We start from the raw sequence: 15,560 nt of genomic DNA on the forward strand, positions 1-15,560 counted from the left end.
TCACATCCAAATATTAAGCATTATCATGAAGGTATAAATATAAAGCCATGGAAACAAATCTTTTATATTATAGTAGTGGTGGATGTTGATGTTTTCTCACATACTCACCCTATTGTCGTTTAGACGGATTTCATTAATAGTGTGAAAAAAGGACGTTAGATGATGCAAAAACAGTTTAGCTTTTTAGGAATGTGAAATGGTGCATGAGTTTAGTTTCAATTTGATAGATGTATTTTGTATTTGCATATTCATCGGTACTCTAGACTTTTGCATCTTTTAGATTTATTATTTTTCTACTTTTGTGATTTTGCTATTTTTCCAATTAAAAAACTAAAATATGGCATTTCTTGTATGCTTATGAGATCAACAAGGAATCTATTGATATAAATTTTAAAAATAGATCAATAGATATTTTGTACGGAGAAAGAAAATGTGACCATCTATACGAATCTCAAAATGTAATAATTTTGTATATTTAGTATTTTTTCTTGCATGAATTGCAAACAATTTATTGATGACATTTATAGACACAAAAATTTACGAGTTTTTATTATCAATAAAATTCAAAATTTTATTATAGTTTATAAATATTTGAGTTTAATTTATAGTATTTGAAAAATAACTCAGAAACGCTCAATGAATATAAACCCTAAACGTGAGTCATCGCCTTATACTCACCGAGTCACGCTGAACTTCCTCTTCAGCGAACGAGTCACGCCCCCCATCTTCTTCGACCAAGACCCTACGTTTGCCCTAACTCTTCGCCGCTCCTTGACGCCGTCGGTCAGTTTCAACCCTCTGTTTTTGTCCTCTCTCTCTCTACACACACACACACACACGTAGTTTATAATATCGAATTCGTTTCTGCTTTTATCGGGTTTTAGAGTGGCTTTGTAATCTGGTTGTTGATTTTTTTCTTATTCTTTCAATACAAACAATGTCGTTGATAGAATGTTAGCACTCCTAGTTCTTGGCTGCCTCTAATTCCATGGATAAGTATAGGTTAAAGTAAGTTTATGTGCAAGGCATTGTATATTTCCAAATGCACTTGTCAAGTTGATCTTCTTATTCAATTTTGCCTATATGGGCTGCTGGGTTTCTTATCTGTCTGTCGATGTTGGAGTTGGCTTTCCCTCCCTTGGTTAGTTTCCCATTTTTTGTCCTCATCACATGGCTGTTTTTTCTCATAGTTTCAGACGCTAAGGTGTTTGGAGTTTCGTTCCAAGCCATTTTATTCCGGGTTGTATTTGCTTTTATTTTCTTGTTTAGTTCAGTTATGGGCTATATTTGGTTGTATTTTTGTTATTTTGCTTTCATTTCATCGAAAAGCTCTTTTTTTTTTTAAAAAAAATAATAATTTGGGAGGGCCGTAAGCTAACCCTGTTAATTTTCTTGCATACGAAAACCTTGTATATCCTTTCTCGTACTTAATTTGAATCTGCAGAACCCATGTCAGATATTTTACTTAATATATTGATGTGTTCTTGCTTTGAAATATTTGTTCTTTAATTCCTGTATTCACTCCTCGATATGAATGTAAAATCGTTTACGCACGGACTTCATCCACTGCTTGACTATAACAAATGTCTTTTCACTCCACTTCTCTATTTGATGTGAATCTCCAACCTGGCTCTAACTCAGTTATGATGAGTGCTTGTCACAGAGATGTCAATGCTACGATTGAGGAGTCCTTCCTCAATCTGTCTTTTGGAAAGAAAGCCGTTTCTTTGGCCTGCCGACGTGTGTGCGGTGTTATGAGTCTTGTGGGATGAGAGGAACAGTAAGATGTTTAGGGTTGTGGAGAGGGACCCTAGGAAGCTTTGGGTCCCTTGTTCATTTTCATATTTCTCTTTGGGCTTCAACTTCAAAGACTTTTTGTAATTTTTCTGTAGGAGTGGTTTTGCATAGTTTAAACAGTCCTTGTAAAGGGTACCCTGCCTTTCTGTTGACTTGGTTTTTTTGTATGTCCGTGCATTCTTTCATTTTTTCTCACTGAAAGTGGTTATTTTCATTTAAAAACCCAGTGGGTTGCCTCCCCATTTACACCGAATGTTTAACACAGTTCTTATTTTTCAATCTTTTGCTTTGAAACCTGGCTTCCATTCACTAATGCGGTTCTTTTTTTGGCTGGTCTGGTCTGTTCTCTGATGGTCATACATTTTCTAGCACTGCTGGTTAATTTCTATTATTGCCCTGTTAATTTACAGGTTAGCGTTAACTTTTTGACAACAAAACTGCTGTTGAAGGATGGTTGAGCTTCTGTTTGACGATATTTTTAAGATTGAGCGATTAAACCCTGATGGTAAAAAGTTTGATAAAGGTACATTTTTGTATAGTAGTCACTTTCATTTCATTTATACAATATTTCCAGGAATGCTTATTAGCAGACTGTGGCAGTTTTATTGTTATATATCTGTAAAATCATTGTGCCATTCTTTAACTTTCTGATGGCGGTTGGAGATGTACTTCGTAGGCCTTTAAATCTCATCCATTCCTTATTTATTAACTTTTTAGAGGTTTCCTTTCAATCAGTTAGGATATCATCTGGAATATTATAACTCCATGTAAAATATGTGTTAAAAAAACTTTTCAACATATTTATGACATATTTTTTCACAATCTGTCCAACAGTTACTCGAATAGAGGCAAAGAGCGAGAAGTTTGACATGTTCATGCATCTAGATATAAATTCAGAGATATACCCCCTGAAAGAAGGTGAGAAGTTCTCGATGGCACTAGCTCCAACTCTGAATCTTGATGGAACCCCTGACACTGGATATTTTCTTCAGGTAACTTGTTCTTCTATTGATTTTAATCTGTTGCACACTGGATTTAACGTGGTGGTGTTGGTAAGAAAATGATGTCCTGGTAGGTTGAAGGATTTAGGCCTTGTTTGGCAACTTTTTAGGCCCTGTTTAGTAATCATTTGGTTTTTAGTTGAAAATTATGACTATAGACTTCAATTCCACATCTAAATTTATTGCTGTGTTATCTGCATTTTACAAGTATTTTTAAAAAGTGAAGCCAAAATTTGAAAACATGGAAAAGTAGTTTTTAAAAACTAAGAAATTGAGGGGAAAAGTTTAATTTTCAAAACTCAAAAACAAAAAGCGAAATAGAGTCTGAGTTTTTAGTTATTTGTTTTTGAAAATCTTATAAATATCCCTTTGTCCTCTAAAAAATTTGTTATCTACATTAAAACCAAGCGTAAATTTGAGAACTAAAAAATGTAGTTTTAAAAAACTTGTTTTACTTTTTAGAATTTGATTAAGAATTCAACTCTTAAGAAAAATATAAACCATTGCAAGAAATTGAGAGGAAGTAAGCTTAATCTTAAGAAACAAAAACTGAATAGTTACCAAATGGGGTCTTAGTAGTCCATTTTGTCATAAACTACTATATTTGAAATATCACTTTGAACATTAATAGGGAACAAGAAACTTTCAATCTGCTAGGAAATATATGCTTTCCATAGTTATTGCATATGTCAAGACTGGTCTTCATTGTTTTCCGACAACTATATTTGGTCTTGAGCATTTTCGACACTTGAATATGTCTACTTAACAATCATTAGGCTGCATAACAGGGCAATCGGAAGTCTCTTGCAGACAGATATGAATATGTCATGCAAGGGAAGCTGTTCAGAATTTCAGAAAGTTCTGGCCATGGCGGAAAAGCGTACGTGCTATAACTTCTCGAAACAATTTTAATGTGACACTTTAATTCCACTGTATGAGCATTAGAGAACCGAGAGCTTGGCATTGCCAAACTATACTTATCTAAATTTGAGCAAGAACCTGTCACGGTGCATTCTCCTGTCTATAATGGCTACAGAAGTGTATTGCGTGTGAATAAAATTCATGTTAGTTTCTTTTCCTGAACTGTAGGAACATATATATATTTATTCTAGTAGAATTGTTATCTAAAAAACTATATTTCATCTGAATCTAGTGAAATAGATGCTTCTTTTGGTGGACTTTTGATGATGCTGAAGGGAGACCCCTCACATTGCAGCAAGTTTGAACTTGACCAGAGGCTATTTCTTCTCATCAGGAAGGTGTGAAGCGCTTTCATTTGATTTGAACTCTAATGACTTGCTACAAAAGCTCTGGACATCTCTTATCGCTATTAGAACTGTGAATGTTTAGAAATATGTATTGTTAGAATCAAATTTCTATCTGTATCTGATTAAAGACTGGGCAGTGATCTTATCTTCTGAACTAAATTGATATCTTGCCTATAATGTCATGAATAGTGGCAGAACCTTTCGAGTTCTCGAAAGCGGAGTTTGAGCATGGTAGTATGTATAGTTTGTAGTGTTGGGCGGCCAACCTGAACAATTTTGGCAAGCTTGATTCCATTGCAGTTTGGGAGGGTGGAGACTGGCTAATGAAAGATTTAATAAATTACAAACATATTTAAGTGGGTGTGAGATTTGAATTTCTCACCTCAATGTTGCTATTAAACGTCTTTGAGATTTATTTCGTTGGTCTCTAGATTGTCATTATTTTTGTGGATGGAAAGTATATTTTCTTTATATGTACATGTATGTATTAAGTAATGATAAATAAATTTAGTTAGTTATTAATGTAACCATAATAAACACTTGAAACACCAATAATTTTTCTTTACATTTTAAAAAAGTAATTCGTACATATAGACCCTAAGTTCGTAATAATAATGAGAACAATCATAACTATTTCACTATCGCATGCATACATTATGAATGTCTCTATCCAAAGCCACTTTATTGTCTTGCTAATGAAACACGAATATATACGTTTGACATGAAAAATGAAGGATCAAATGTGTTTGACATGAAAAATGAAGGATCAAATGTGTTTCTTAAATACTTTAGAACCTATTCCAGACAACTTCATTGTGATATTAAGTTGTTTTAATTTTCTTAGTAAAATGTGCATTTATGAAAGAACTTAAAGTTCATCTAAGAAGGGATCCATGCTAGGTGATAAATGCACCTATTGGTGAATAATGTGGAAGGTACTACATTCATCAATCTTTAACCATTAGTAACTACAATAGTTGCACAAATTATGATTTTTTTGACCTATTAGTGATTGTGTGCATTTTAAAGATTTAATTGAAAGAAAAAACTATGTAAGAAAATTTTGTCAAATCATAAAGATTATTATGATTTGGAAAAAGTTATTTTTATACAATGCAATTCTTTCAATTAATACTATCATTTACGAGGATTTCGTCAAATCTTAGAGTTTATTTAAAAAGTTTTATCAAATTGTATGAATAAATTCTAACTTCTAAAGTAATGGAGTTGTTAGACGATCAAACTTCTCTTTTTTTTATAGAGAAAACATCATCTTCCTCCCTATTTAACGAGACCATCACATTTCCGGTTCAGCGAAGAGGCGGTCGGTTTATTGGACAAAAGAGCTAAAAACCGTAGAACGAACGATTACGCTGGAGCACAAGTGATCCTCTGTTATCTTCAATCTATCTCAAACTCAAAACACACTTTCTCAATTCCTTTTTGCAACATCCACCGTCTTTGCTTGGGGTTTTGATTACTCATGGCTGCCCAAACCCATGTGTTTACCGGTTTAGCTTTAGCTTCAACTCCTTCGTCTTCATTTCAACCCTCTTCTTCCAAGCCCGCTACCCTCTGTGTCGCCTCAAAGCTCTTAAGAACCTCCTTCCTTAATGGCGGAGGTATTGGTTTTACCTTTCTCTTTGCTTACCGCTTTCCATTTTGTTATTTTTATTTCCCGTTTGCTTGGTTTGAAGTGAGTGAGAAATTTGAATTGAATCAACCTATGTGAATAGTTTGTTTTGATTCTGTGTTCTTTGAGGTTAAGAGTGTTCGTGTAATGATTATTGGGCATCTGGGTGTCTGAGAAAAGTGGGTTTTAAGCTTTGTACGGCATAGCATTGTGTTGTGGTCTAACCGTTAGCTGGTTGTTCTGTAATTTGGGTATTTTGAATTTGTGTTAGATCTGTTGAAGCTGCTTTTAGAGATTGGACTTGTTCTTACTGCCTGCCTAATTTTCTTTTGTTAGTTTCTAATTTGTATTATTTGGTGGAAATGCCTGCTAGATTCTGAAAATTATGTTTACTTTGTTGGATTAGTATGGGTTCCGAGTCAGTGGAGATTTAGTTTTGAAAACCCAGCGATCTAATCAAATTCTGGAAACCAAAATGGATTTTATCCTAAATCTTAATTACTCTTTAACAGGAAATATTAATTTTTTCTGCAGGGAACACTCTACAAATTACACGGATGAATTCCTTACATTTAGATCGGTCTCATGGCTCTAGACGTGGAGGTGCTCTTGGTGCTCGCATGAACCTTTTTGACCGTGTTGCAAGGCTTGTAAAGGTAACTTGAATTGTTTCATCCCTTGGTTTAGAACTTCATGAACTTTGTGGATAACCATGGCATTTGCTTTCTCATGGGTAGTCATATGCAAATGCACTTGTTAGTTCCTTTGAGGATCCTGAGAAAATCCTGGAGCAGACAGTGCTTGAAATGAATGATGATCTGACAAAGATGCGTCAAGCTACAGCACAGGTAGTTTCTGAACCGTGTATTCATCATTTCCCCCCTGCCTGCTCTACCTTTAGCATCGTCCTTTAATTCTGAGCCAGCAGTGCTGTTTCTCCCCTTTAAACTTTTTTTTTATAATTTATTCAAGATTCAGATAATCAATGGAAAATTAGAAGTTGGAAGTTTCATGTTATTAGGAAACATGACACAAGGATGCTAAATAGTGAGGTGTTAACCACTTTAATCTCTATGAAACAAAAAGAAAACATTATACCAAAGGGGAAGCAAATACAATGTTTTTATAGCTCAAGACACAATCAAGCGCAATGGTCATCCAAGGGGAAGTGCAAGGCACAAAAAGTGCGCCCTTTTCTTTTTCTGAGGCACGTTATATATACAAGTACTACAAACAGAAGAGAAAGCATATTAAAGTTGAAATATGAAAAATAAATCCTTAAACACAATATGTATTTAGGCTTAGTAAATTTGACTCGTTTAGTTAATATTGAAGGAAAACCCCTAATTATTACTATTTTTAAAGTAATGAAAAAGCCCCATGGCTGTGGGGTTTGAGCCTTGGGGTTTTACAAAAGGTGCGCACTTGAGGCACACTTTCTGTGAGCCTCGCTCTTTGAGGGCGAGTCACCAGTCTTGCATCTTGCACCCACGGAAGCTTTTACAGTGAGTGAATATATTTTTTTTCCATTTAGGGAAAGGATATGAGACTTTTCATTAAGTAAATAAAAAGGTAATAATGCTTTGAGATACAAAAGGATACAAGGAACAAAATATTACAAAGATAATTAAAAAACAAAACATAAAGAACATATAATTATAAAGAGAAATGGGCCCTCCTTGGCTCTTCCTTCTGGATGTGAGTTGGGTGTGTGTACTTTATGGGATATGTGGAACTTGACATTTGGCAATGGACAAACCGCACCACAACAAAATGCAATGCCTTATGTCGATTTTCCATTTTTCATCTGTAAAACTGATCATTTTTATTGAAGGTGCTAGCTTCTCAAAAGCGCTTGGAAAACAAGTATAAATCTGCACAGCAAGCTGCTGATGATTGGTAAATCTTTATAACCATTTTCCATTTTCTTTGTAGAGTGTTCCCAATAGGAGATCTTTCATTGTAATACACCTTTTGGTGGTTGGAAGTCTGTTAATTCTATTTATTTCATTCATCAATAAAATTGTTTCTTTTCCAAATCTTAGTAGATTGATAGGCATACACCTTTTGTTTTAAATTTTTATATAGGTACCGCAAGGCACAATTAGCTCTACAAAAAGGAGATGATGATCTTGCTCGGGAAGCTTTAAAGAGGCGCAAATCATATGCTGTAAGTTAGAACAGAATGAATTCTGTGACAAGTTTGATTTGTATATTTCATGATGAACATTTGTTTTTGAAATTTTGCCAAAGTAAAGTTATTTTCACTTGAAGAGTTCATTCAAAATGATATTTACAGTTAATTTTTTCATCTTCTAGCACATCTTTAACATGCTTGACCTATGTTGTGCTTTGGATTGTAGCACGTAGGTCCTATGAGGGTTTGGCCATACCATGAAAAATAACCTATGCGTATAATTTTCTCGTCTTTTAAACTTACCTCAAAAGGTGGTCACACTATCATAAATTGATAGATTTGATGTCTACACTTTTTTTTATAAGAAATATCTTTCATCGATGTATGAACGTACGTAGGGGGCAGAAGCCCAAGACCGAAGGAGTTACAATAGATTTCTCCAATTGGTTATAAGAGAAGTAAGATCAAATGCATTGAAAAGAGAAGTACATTTACTTCAAGTCATGGCTAGGTAGGTAGCAAGTTCCCATATTGTGTCGTATGACCTTTCTTTTTCTTTGAAAATACTATTGCTTCTTTCTTTCCAAATTGTCCAATTTGATGTCTCTATACTGGAAATGTATTTCTTTTTTCTATTGACCAATCTTTTAGATGTTCGCTCGTTTCCTTCTCAAAAAAAATCTTTTAGGTGTACGAGTTTATGCTTCACACTCCTCACTCCTCACTCCTCACTCCTCACAGCCCTCTGTTAATCTTTCTTGAGGAATGCAGCTGAATGCCAATGGTACTGCAGTAGAGGTATTTAAAATGTGGGTGGGGAGTTCTAGAGGAAGTTGTAATCCAATTCATGAGAATACTTTCTAGTCTCTAGTCACCATGCCCATAGTTATATTATTTATTACTGGCCAAGAACCTCCTGATTTCCTTTCCAATGGGCAGTTCTTCCTCTTTATTTTTTAGTTTCATTTGGCCCCTTGTAACTGCGAGTTCGTGTTAACCTCCCGTCTCCCTGCTATCAGTGGAGTCGTTATTTTCCTTGAGCACAGGGATCGTTTGTGTTTTTGGTTCATTGATCCTTTCTAATGGGTAGTTATTCCTCTTTATTTTTAGTTTCATTTTGCCTCTTGTAACCCTGAGTTCATTTTAACCTCTCTTCTCCCTGCTATTAATGAAGTCATTATTGTCCTTGAGCTTAGGGATTGTCTGTGTTTGGTTCATTGATCCTTTCTGGTGCCTTGCCTTCACTTGTAATTTATTGCACAAAAGCATTTGGTTTCTGCACAATTCTCGAATGCTCCCTTTTCTTCTCTAAGCTCTGGGAGCTAAACATCTTGAAGAATTAGAAACAGATCCATATTACTTTCGTAGTTTATCTTATAGAAAATAGAGATATCTTAACGTTCATTATGTTTCTCATAAAAAAGTAAATAAATAAAATTGTTAAGATATCTCTATGGAAGATTTGAATCCTCTCTTTCTATTTATGTGATGTTATATTCTAAAGTTAAACGAGAATTTATGAATGAATATTGGGTTTTTCATTAAAAAAAATCTATTTTCAATAAGTTATTTTCCAAATTGAAAAATCTTTTTTGATTTTTGTGCGACATGGAACTATTTTCATGTTATTTTCTCTCCTAGAGGTATGTTATTAGAAACTTTTTTGAACTTGAAAGTTAATTATGCATGGAAAGATTAATGATTTATTGTGCTTGATGATCACTTTGTTCTACTGGCAGGATAATGCAAATGCTTTGAAAGCTCAACTTGATCAACAAAAGGGCGTTGTGGAAAATCTTGTTTCTAATACACGGGTATGAAGTTCTATTGTGTTTTAAAATTATATACTATTAAAAAAGAATATAGCCAAGATTCTCCTGTATTTCTCTTGTAGGCAGTGTGAACATATGTCTAAGTCGTCAGTGTGAACCAATGATGAGATCCATTTTTGTTTTAATTGATGTCGTCAATAAATATTGAGAAAATTTAGTGTTCTTCTTTTTGTTGAGATAACGCAGATCCCTAGTACTTTCGTAGTATATCTTTATAGGTTGCAAATATTGTTAGAATTATAAACGGGTAGAAACAAGTTGTCATGTAATACATGTTTGAATATTAGTATGATTCTTTGACTTTAAGCTTCTTAAACAAGGATAATTAGCCCATATCATACTTTTTTACCATGGGAACTTTTCTTTGTAGCTTTTAGAGAGCAAAATACAAGAGGCGAGGTCAAAGAAAGACACACTGAAAGCGCGTGCTCAGTCTGCAAAGTTTGTGCTTTAATTGTAGATTGTTAAAATACTTTTTTCATGCGTCTCTTCACATATGGATGCTCATAGCACCTTTCCTTGGCTTTAGGACCGCAACCAAAGTGAGCGAAATGTTGGGGAATGTTAACACAAGTAGTGCTCTCTCTGCTTTTGAGAAGATGGAAGAGAAAGGTAAGGAAACAAAATTTTGAAGTCAAACTTAGGTTTGGCACACCTGAAGCCAAGTCAATTTTTGTTTAGATTTTACCTTTCTTTTGATCAAATCATTGATTTATTTACATGGAGATGAAGTTTGTTTTGTGGAAGCTAAAAGTTATATTCTTTACTGATATTTGGTTCTTTTCATTTTCTAACTTCTCCATCAAAATATAAGATACAAAATTCTTTTGCAGAATTTTCTATCAAGTCTTATGTTTAGATTTGAATGCGACTTTTCCTGCTTAATTTTGTTGTAGTGTTCTAGCTGTGCTTGTTTTGTTTAAATTTTAAGTTTTGTTGTATTTTGAGCCTCAGTGTCTTTTTATTATTTCAATGAAAATTTTAATCTCCTTTTTTTTCACAATATAAGATATGAAAGTCTATCATCTTTCCTTCACGCCTTGTCTTCTCCATCATCAACATCCCCACTACTTTCACCTTAGCCAGTAGCCACTGCCTTTTCCTCTCTATTCATTCCATGTTAGCCTTCAAATTTCACTTTATGAGTCCCTTTGTTGGAAAAATCGGAAATTCAAAATCCTAGTTGGATTGCAATTTCATTAACCACATGTTATTCTAATTTTTTAAACTTTTTAGAACTGCCCTTATGATAAAATATTTACACCAATAACTCTATCTCCACTTTATTTTGTACATGTGAATCCATGACATCTAACTTCACTACAATGTTCATTGTGATATTAGCTCTTTGTTTGGCTGGGTGGCCAAGTACAAGCAGGTTCCCATCCTTTACTTGATTCCAAGCTCCATTCACACGAACATTTCAGTCTATTTCTTTTACGTATCTGGATCGCTGATGTGGTGGTTATTGCTCACTACTGAGTCAAATCTTTGCTTCAGTTTTCTTATCACTGCTTGTTCTTTCTAACAGAAGATTTTTTAAACTAATATTACTTTATTTAGACAAGTTTTCTTACCAAGATTCTTGTGTATATGTTATGGATTTGCGATGGCACTGCTTTCATATTTTGCTTACGTTCCTCAAAATCTTTGTAGTTTTGGCAATGGAGTCTCAAGCAGAAGCTCTTGGACAGTTAACAACTGATGATCTTGAAGGAAAGGTAACAGTTTTATTTTTCCTCCAAATCTATTTTGTGCTTGATTTTTTTGCTGGTTTATTGAGCTTAAAAACAGAAAATACAGGTGTCATTTCTCTTAAGATTTGGTTCCTTCCCAAACTTTAGTTACTTCTTTAGTTAAGTTCCTCTCTAGAGGTTGGAGGTTCGATCCCCATCTCCCGTTGTACTAAAAAGAATTTACTTCTTTGGTTAAGTATATTGTAAAAAATTACTCCAAAATAACATCTTTGCTCCCGTAAACCAACTAAATGATTTCTCATTTCTCTCTCTTTCTTATTAAAGAAATGATTTGTTTATTTGTTCTTTCTGGTATAGCATATTTTGAATGCTGGTTAATTATGGAAATAGTTTGATCTTCTGAAGTGTGAAAAAAATATCTCTTTCCCTAGAAACATGTTTCTTAAGATTAAAAAAAAGTTCACCTGGTTCTTTGGTAGAATGTAAACTTCAATTATGGAAATTGGTTTCTGGATTTTGCGCTCCAAGGCATTAGAACAATACTATCTGACTTGTGATTGAATGGTGGTTAGGCTTAATGTGCAGTGGTTTGCTAGGTTAGTATTTGGACCTCACATCTAAAGATATATTAGAGTTAATCAAGCTGAACAGCTAGCCCCTCTTCTCTCCAGATTTTAAAGAACCATTACCTTTTAAGTTCACACGTTTGGAATGAAGTGCAAGGTTTATTCTGTGCATTTGTCTGCTGGTTATAGAGATCAACAGTGGTCTCTTGAGTTATTGTTTGAATCCCTTTCTGGTAAGTCTTTGTTTGTTCATTAAATTTCCCCAACACCCTTTTTTTTCTTGTTCTTTCGTCTCTTCCTTCTTTGAAATTTAAAATTGCGAAGAAAGTTTGGTTCTGGTTGGTCACCTTGGGAAGGATCAACACATTTGGAGAGCTTTTTTCTCATCCATAAGAGAATTGATGGAAGATCGGGAGGAAAGTATAAATCGGTTGTTGGTCCTAGTTGGCAGAAATGCTTTTGTAGATGTATCTGAGGACTTCAATCATATCTAGTGGCCATCCCCCTTTTCCACCAGAAGTTGTAGTCGTTCTTGCAGGTTTCAGTCTACCCTATGTGTAGAATTGAGGGGGTCTTTGGGTTAACCTAAGACTACAAATACTATTTTGTAGTCCCCAATTGGCTACATAACACTATTTTAAAACCCCAATTTGCTACATTATTTACTATTTACTACTGTTTTTACTATTTTACATTCATCAATTTTTATATTCTTTGCTGCAGCTTTAACTATTTCCTTCTCAAACTAAAACAGTTTATAGTTCAAACCCATACTATTGTAACCCAAATTAAAATAATCTGCACCCCTATCACAAACTATTATAATCTAACTTTAATAACCTAGGACTATAATAATCAACTTCTTGTCCCAAAGCCCCTTGAGTATACATGAGATGAGACGCTGAACGAAGCTGTTTTAGACCCCTTTTCTAAGGGAAGGAGAAAGTTTTTGTGAGGCCGATTTCCTTGCTATTTTCTTCCTTAGAAAGGAATAGGATAGTGTTCCTTAGAAAGGATCGTTCTGGGGAGGACTGATGTATGCAATTCTATCAATGATCTCTTGCTCAGATTAATTTTATTTTGCAACGTTATTTTCTTGACAAAAAACTGGGATCATTTTTGGAAATGTTTCAATGTACGATTTTGTAGATGTTTTGAGGTATGCTTCCCTGTGTTTGGTTGGGCCTATCTTTTTGGCCTTTCTTTGTGTTTTTTCTTTTATTGGATTTTTCCACTCTTTTCTCTTTTGATAATAACAAATAGCATCTCTTGCTGGAATTCGGTGTGTATTGATAACTGTTGTAATATTGACTGTATCTGTGACAGGTTTCATTTGGCTGCATTTTTATCTTATCTATTTGATGTTAACTGAGATATATCAATTATTATTCTTCCTGCGCTTCCTTTCGTAAGTGAAGATAGGATTTTCTCTAGAATTCACAATTAAAAGTTATACTGTATGGTTTAACATTTTACATCAAGTTCCAAAAAAAGAACATGCTACATCTTTCAAGATTTTGCTTTCTTAACCTATATTTCATCATTTGATGTCTATTTTAAAATAGATCCTATTTTATTTTGGCTCTGACCTATTTTCAATGTTGTAGTTTGCTCTGTTGGAAGGCTCATCCGTTGATGATGAGCTAGCAAACTTGAAGAAAGAGTTATCTGGAAGCTCAAAGGTAAATCATAGGTTAAAATCATGTTTTTTTTGTTTTTTTAATGATCTTATTCTTTGTTATGCACTTTACACTTGACAGTGGGAACTGCTATGAATTTATGATGCTAGGTTTGACATATTCTATTCTTCATGATCTATTTTGTAATATCCAATGGTGGCTTCAGATAGATGAAACTTCCTATTATTAAGTTGCATCATCGGCTAAGTTCACCAAATGAAATGGTAGTGTTGGCTTGTTGGCTCCTTGGCTCCTACACCCATGTAATTGATAGTAATTAATATTTCATACGTAGTCTAGGAGGGAGGTGAACTAAAGAGAGTTCTCGTTCCTTAAACATTGCTTAAAAAGAACCCTTTCCGATGGTTTAAGAGTTACAGAGTTCTGTTTTTCTTTTTCGATAAGAAATGAATACCGAATAGACGTAAAATATCCACTACTATAGCCTCCCAGTTTCATGAGGTCTAGCTCTCGAATCTCCCATTGCTTGATTTATACTCTATTTATAGTCAACATGTGTGAATTTCAGAGCTCCTCGATCTGCACGTTCATACTCTTTTTGCTGTTTCAATCTTTGAGTGATGGATCTTTTGATTCAAATATTTTAACGTTCCCTGCTATTTTTTTAATTTTCCAAACATCTAGAACTTGAGGATGAAAAAGATTCAGTATCCTCTTTGTTGGCATCCTCGGACAACATTCTTCTAGTATTTGAATCTAAAAATGGGATCCTCTCTCTCTCTACAGAAAGGAGAACTTCCACCAGGAAGAACAGTTTCTGGCAGCGCATTTCCAGTTCGTGATGCTGAGATCGAGTCAGAACTCAATGAACTGAGGCAAAGAGCAAGAGAATTGTAGGGGTATGCCTAATCATTAGAATCTTTAATGTCCAAAATTTCAATTTGAGCAACTGACATCATTCCATATTAGAATTACATTGTACAGGAAGAAAAGTATCCAAACAGATCAACAATTGTATAGCTAAACACCAACTTGAAAGAGAGTAATTTTTGGAGTGAGAGTGCAATAACTTGTATTGCAAAATCTGTTTAGGTCATATATATTGATGAATCTGTGAGGATCAAATGTTGTTTGTAAGTTAAAATACACAACTTTTGGAACATAGATCATTTTTTTTGGGCTATCTATTTGCTGTTTTCCCCACCAACTTTCTGTAATTTGCAGAAAAACTGATTGGGATCTTTTGCATCATATATAATTAAAATTTGTGTTTAAGGACTCTTTTCCTCTTCTTCAACAAGTTAATCTTAATAATATTTAACATTTTAAAAATTTATTTATTGCTTTCTTTCTTTTCTTTCTTTTCTTTATTAAGAGTAGATTACATTAAAAAAAAAAACTATTTTTTTTATTGCACTTTGGTTTTATTTCATTTTAGTCTTTATGATTTTAATCGTTCAAACTTAGTCTCCTTATTTTGATTAAATCTTAACATGTACTATAATCCTTCAAACTTAAATGTTATCAAATTAGCAATAATAGTTTCATCATGTCTATCATCATGAAACTATTATTGCTATTGAATCAAATTTGACAACATTTAACCAAATAAAATGGAACTAAAGTGCAAAAGAAAAAAAAGATTTTTCTAAACTAGTCTACTCATTGATTTCGCAATTCCTATATATACACCAAATCTTAAATGACAACAAAATATCTCCGAGTCACTATAAACATCTATTCCTTAGTCTATCATAAACTAGTTTGAAATAATTTTTTAAGCAATTGATTGATCCAAACTTATTTTACTTAAAATGATATTATAAATTGAGATATAAGCTATTTGACTTTGACTTACAAATTTATATTCCTATATATTAAACAATGGTTCATGTTTAATCAGAAAATTTCAAGGAATATAGAAAGTTTATAATGATAGTAATATTTTTTTTTCCCCAAAAAATTAAAAGATTACAACTTTTGAGTCAA

At 33.7% G+C, this 15,560-nt stretch overlaps 2 protein-coding genes across 3 annotated transcripts; both read left to right on the plus strand.

The window, feature by feature from the left end:
- The first annotated feature begins 630 nt into the window (after positions 1-630).
- Positions 631-4,481, plus strand: LOC101220087 (DNA-directed RNA polymerases II and V subunit 8A). The gene is made up of 5 exons (XM_004152089.3): positions 631-783; positions 2,208-2,320; positions 2,632-2,789; positions 3,587-3,678; positions 3,952-4,481. Exons 2-5 carry the CDS (start codon positions 2,248-2,250, stop codon positions 4,061-4,063), a joined length of 435 nt encoding a protein of 144 aa, XP_004152137.1. The 5' UTR covers positions 631-783; positions 2,208-2,247; the 3' UTR covers positions 4,064-4,481.
- Positions 4,482-5,407: 926 nt separating this feature from the next.
- On the plus strand, positions 5,408-14,851 carry LOC101219852 (membrane-associated 30 kDa protein, chloroplastic). Of its 2 annotated transcripts, XM_004152088.3 has the most exons (12): positions 5,408-5,688; positions 6,234-6,355; positions 6,437-6,547; positions 7,534-7,598; positions 7,788-7,869; positions 9,576-9,650; positions 10,039-10,109; positions 10,198-10,280; positions 11,325-11,389; positions 13,539-13,613; positions 14,358-14,470; positions 14,556-14,851. In XM_004152088.3, exons 1-11 carry the CDS (start codon positions 5,550-5,552, stop codon positions 14,466-14,468), a joined length of 999 nt encoding a protein of 332 aa, XP_004152136.1. In that variant the 5' UTR covers positions 5,408-5,549; the 3' UTR covers positions 14,469-14,470; positions 14,556-14,851. The 2 variants fall into 2 exon arrangements, with proteins under 2 accessions (XP_004152136.1, XP_011653030.1); XM_011654728.2 differs by having other exon boundaries at positions 5,410-5,688; positions 14,358-14,850.
- The last annotated feature ends 709 nt before the right edge of the window (positions 14,852-15,560 follow it).

This window comes from Cucumis sativus, chromosome 4 (assembly GCF_000004075.3).
Source record: "Cucumis sativus cultivar 9930 chromosome 4, Cucumber_9930_V3, whole genome shotgun sequence".
Lineage (NCBI taxonomy): Eukaryota > Viridiplantae > Streptophyta > Magnoliopsida > Cucurbitales > Cucurbitaceae > Cucumis > Cucumis sativus.

What these genes read in the sequence shown, in the direction of transcription:
- LOC101219852 (XM_004152088.3), top strand. Translation starts at nt 5,550, where the DNA reads ATGGCTGCCCAAACCCATGTGTTTACCGGTTTAGCTTTAGCTTCAACT. An exon ending in ATCTTGTTTCTAATACACGG is followed by an intron (nt 9,651 to 10,038) that starts GTATGAAGTTCT and finishes TTTTCTTTGTAG; the next exon opens with CTTTTAGAGAGCAAAATACA. An exon ending in TGAGAAGATGGAAGAGAAAG is followed by an intron (nt 10,281 to 11,324) that starts GTAAGGAAACAA and finishes AAATCTTTGTAG; the next exon opens with TTTTGGCAATGGAGTCTCAA.
- LOC101220087 (XM_004152089.3), top strand. Translation starts at nt 2,248, where the DNA reads ATGGTTGAGCTTCTGTTTGACGATATTTTTAAGATTGAGCGATTAAAC. An exon ending in TGGTAAAAAGTTTGATAAAG is followed by an intron (nt 2,321 to 2,631) that starts GTACATTTTTGT and finishes TCTGTCCAACAG; the next exon opens with TTACTCGAATAGAGGCAAAG. An exon ending in ACACTGGATATTTTCTTCAG is followed by an intron (nt 2,790 to 3,586) that starts GTAACTTGTTCT and finishes GCTGCATAACAG; the next exon opens with GGCAATCGGAAGTCTCTTGC.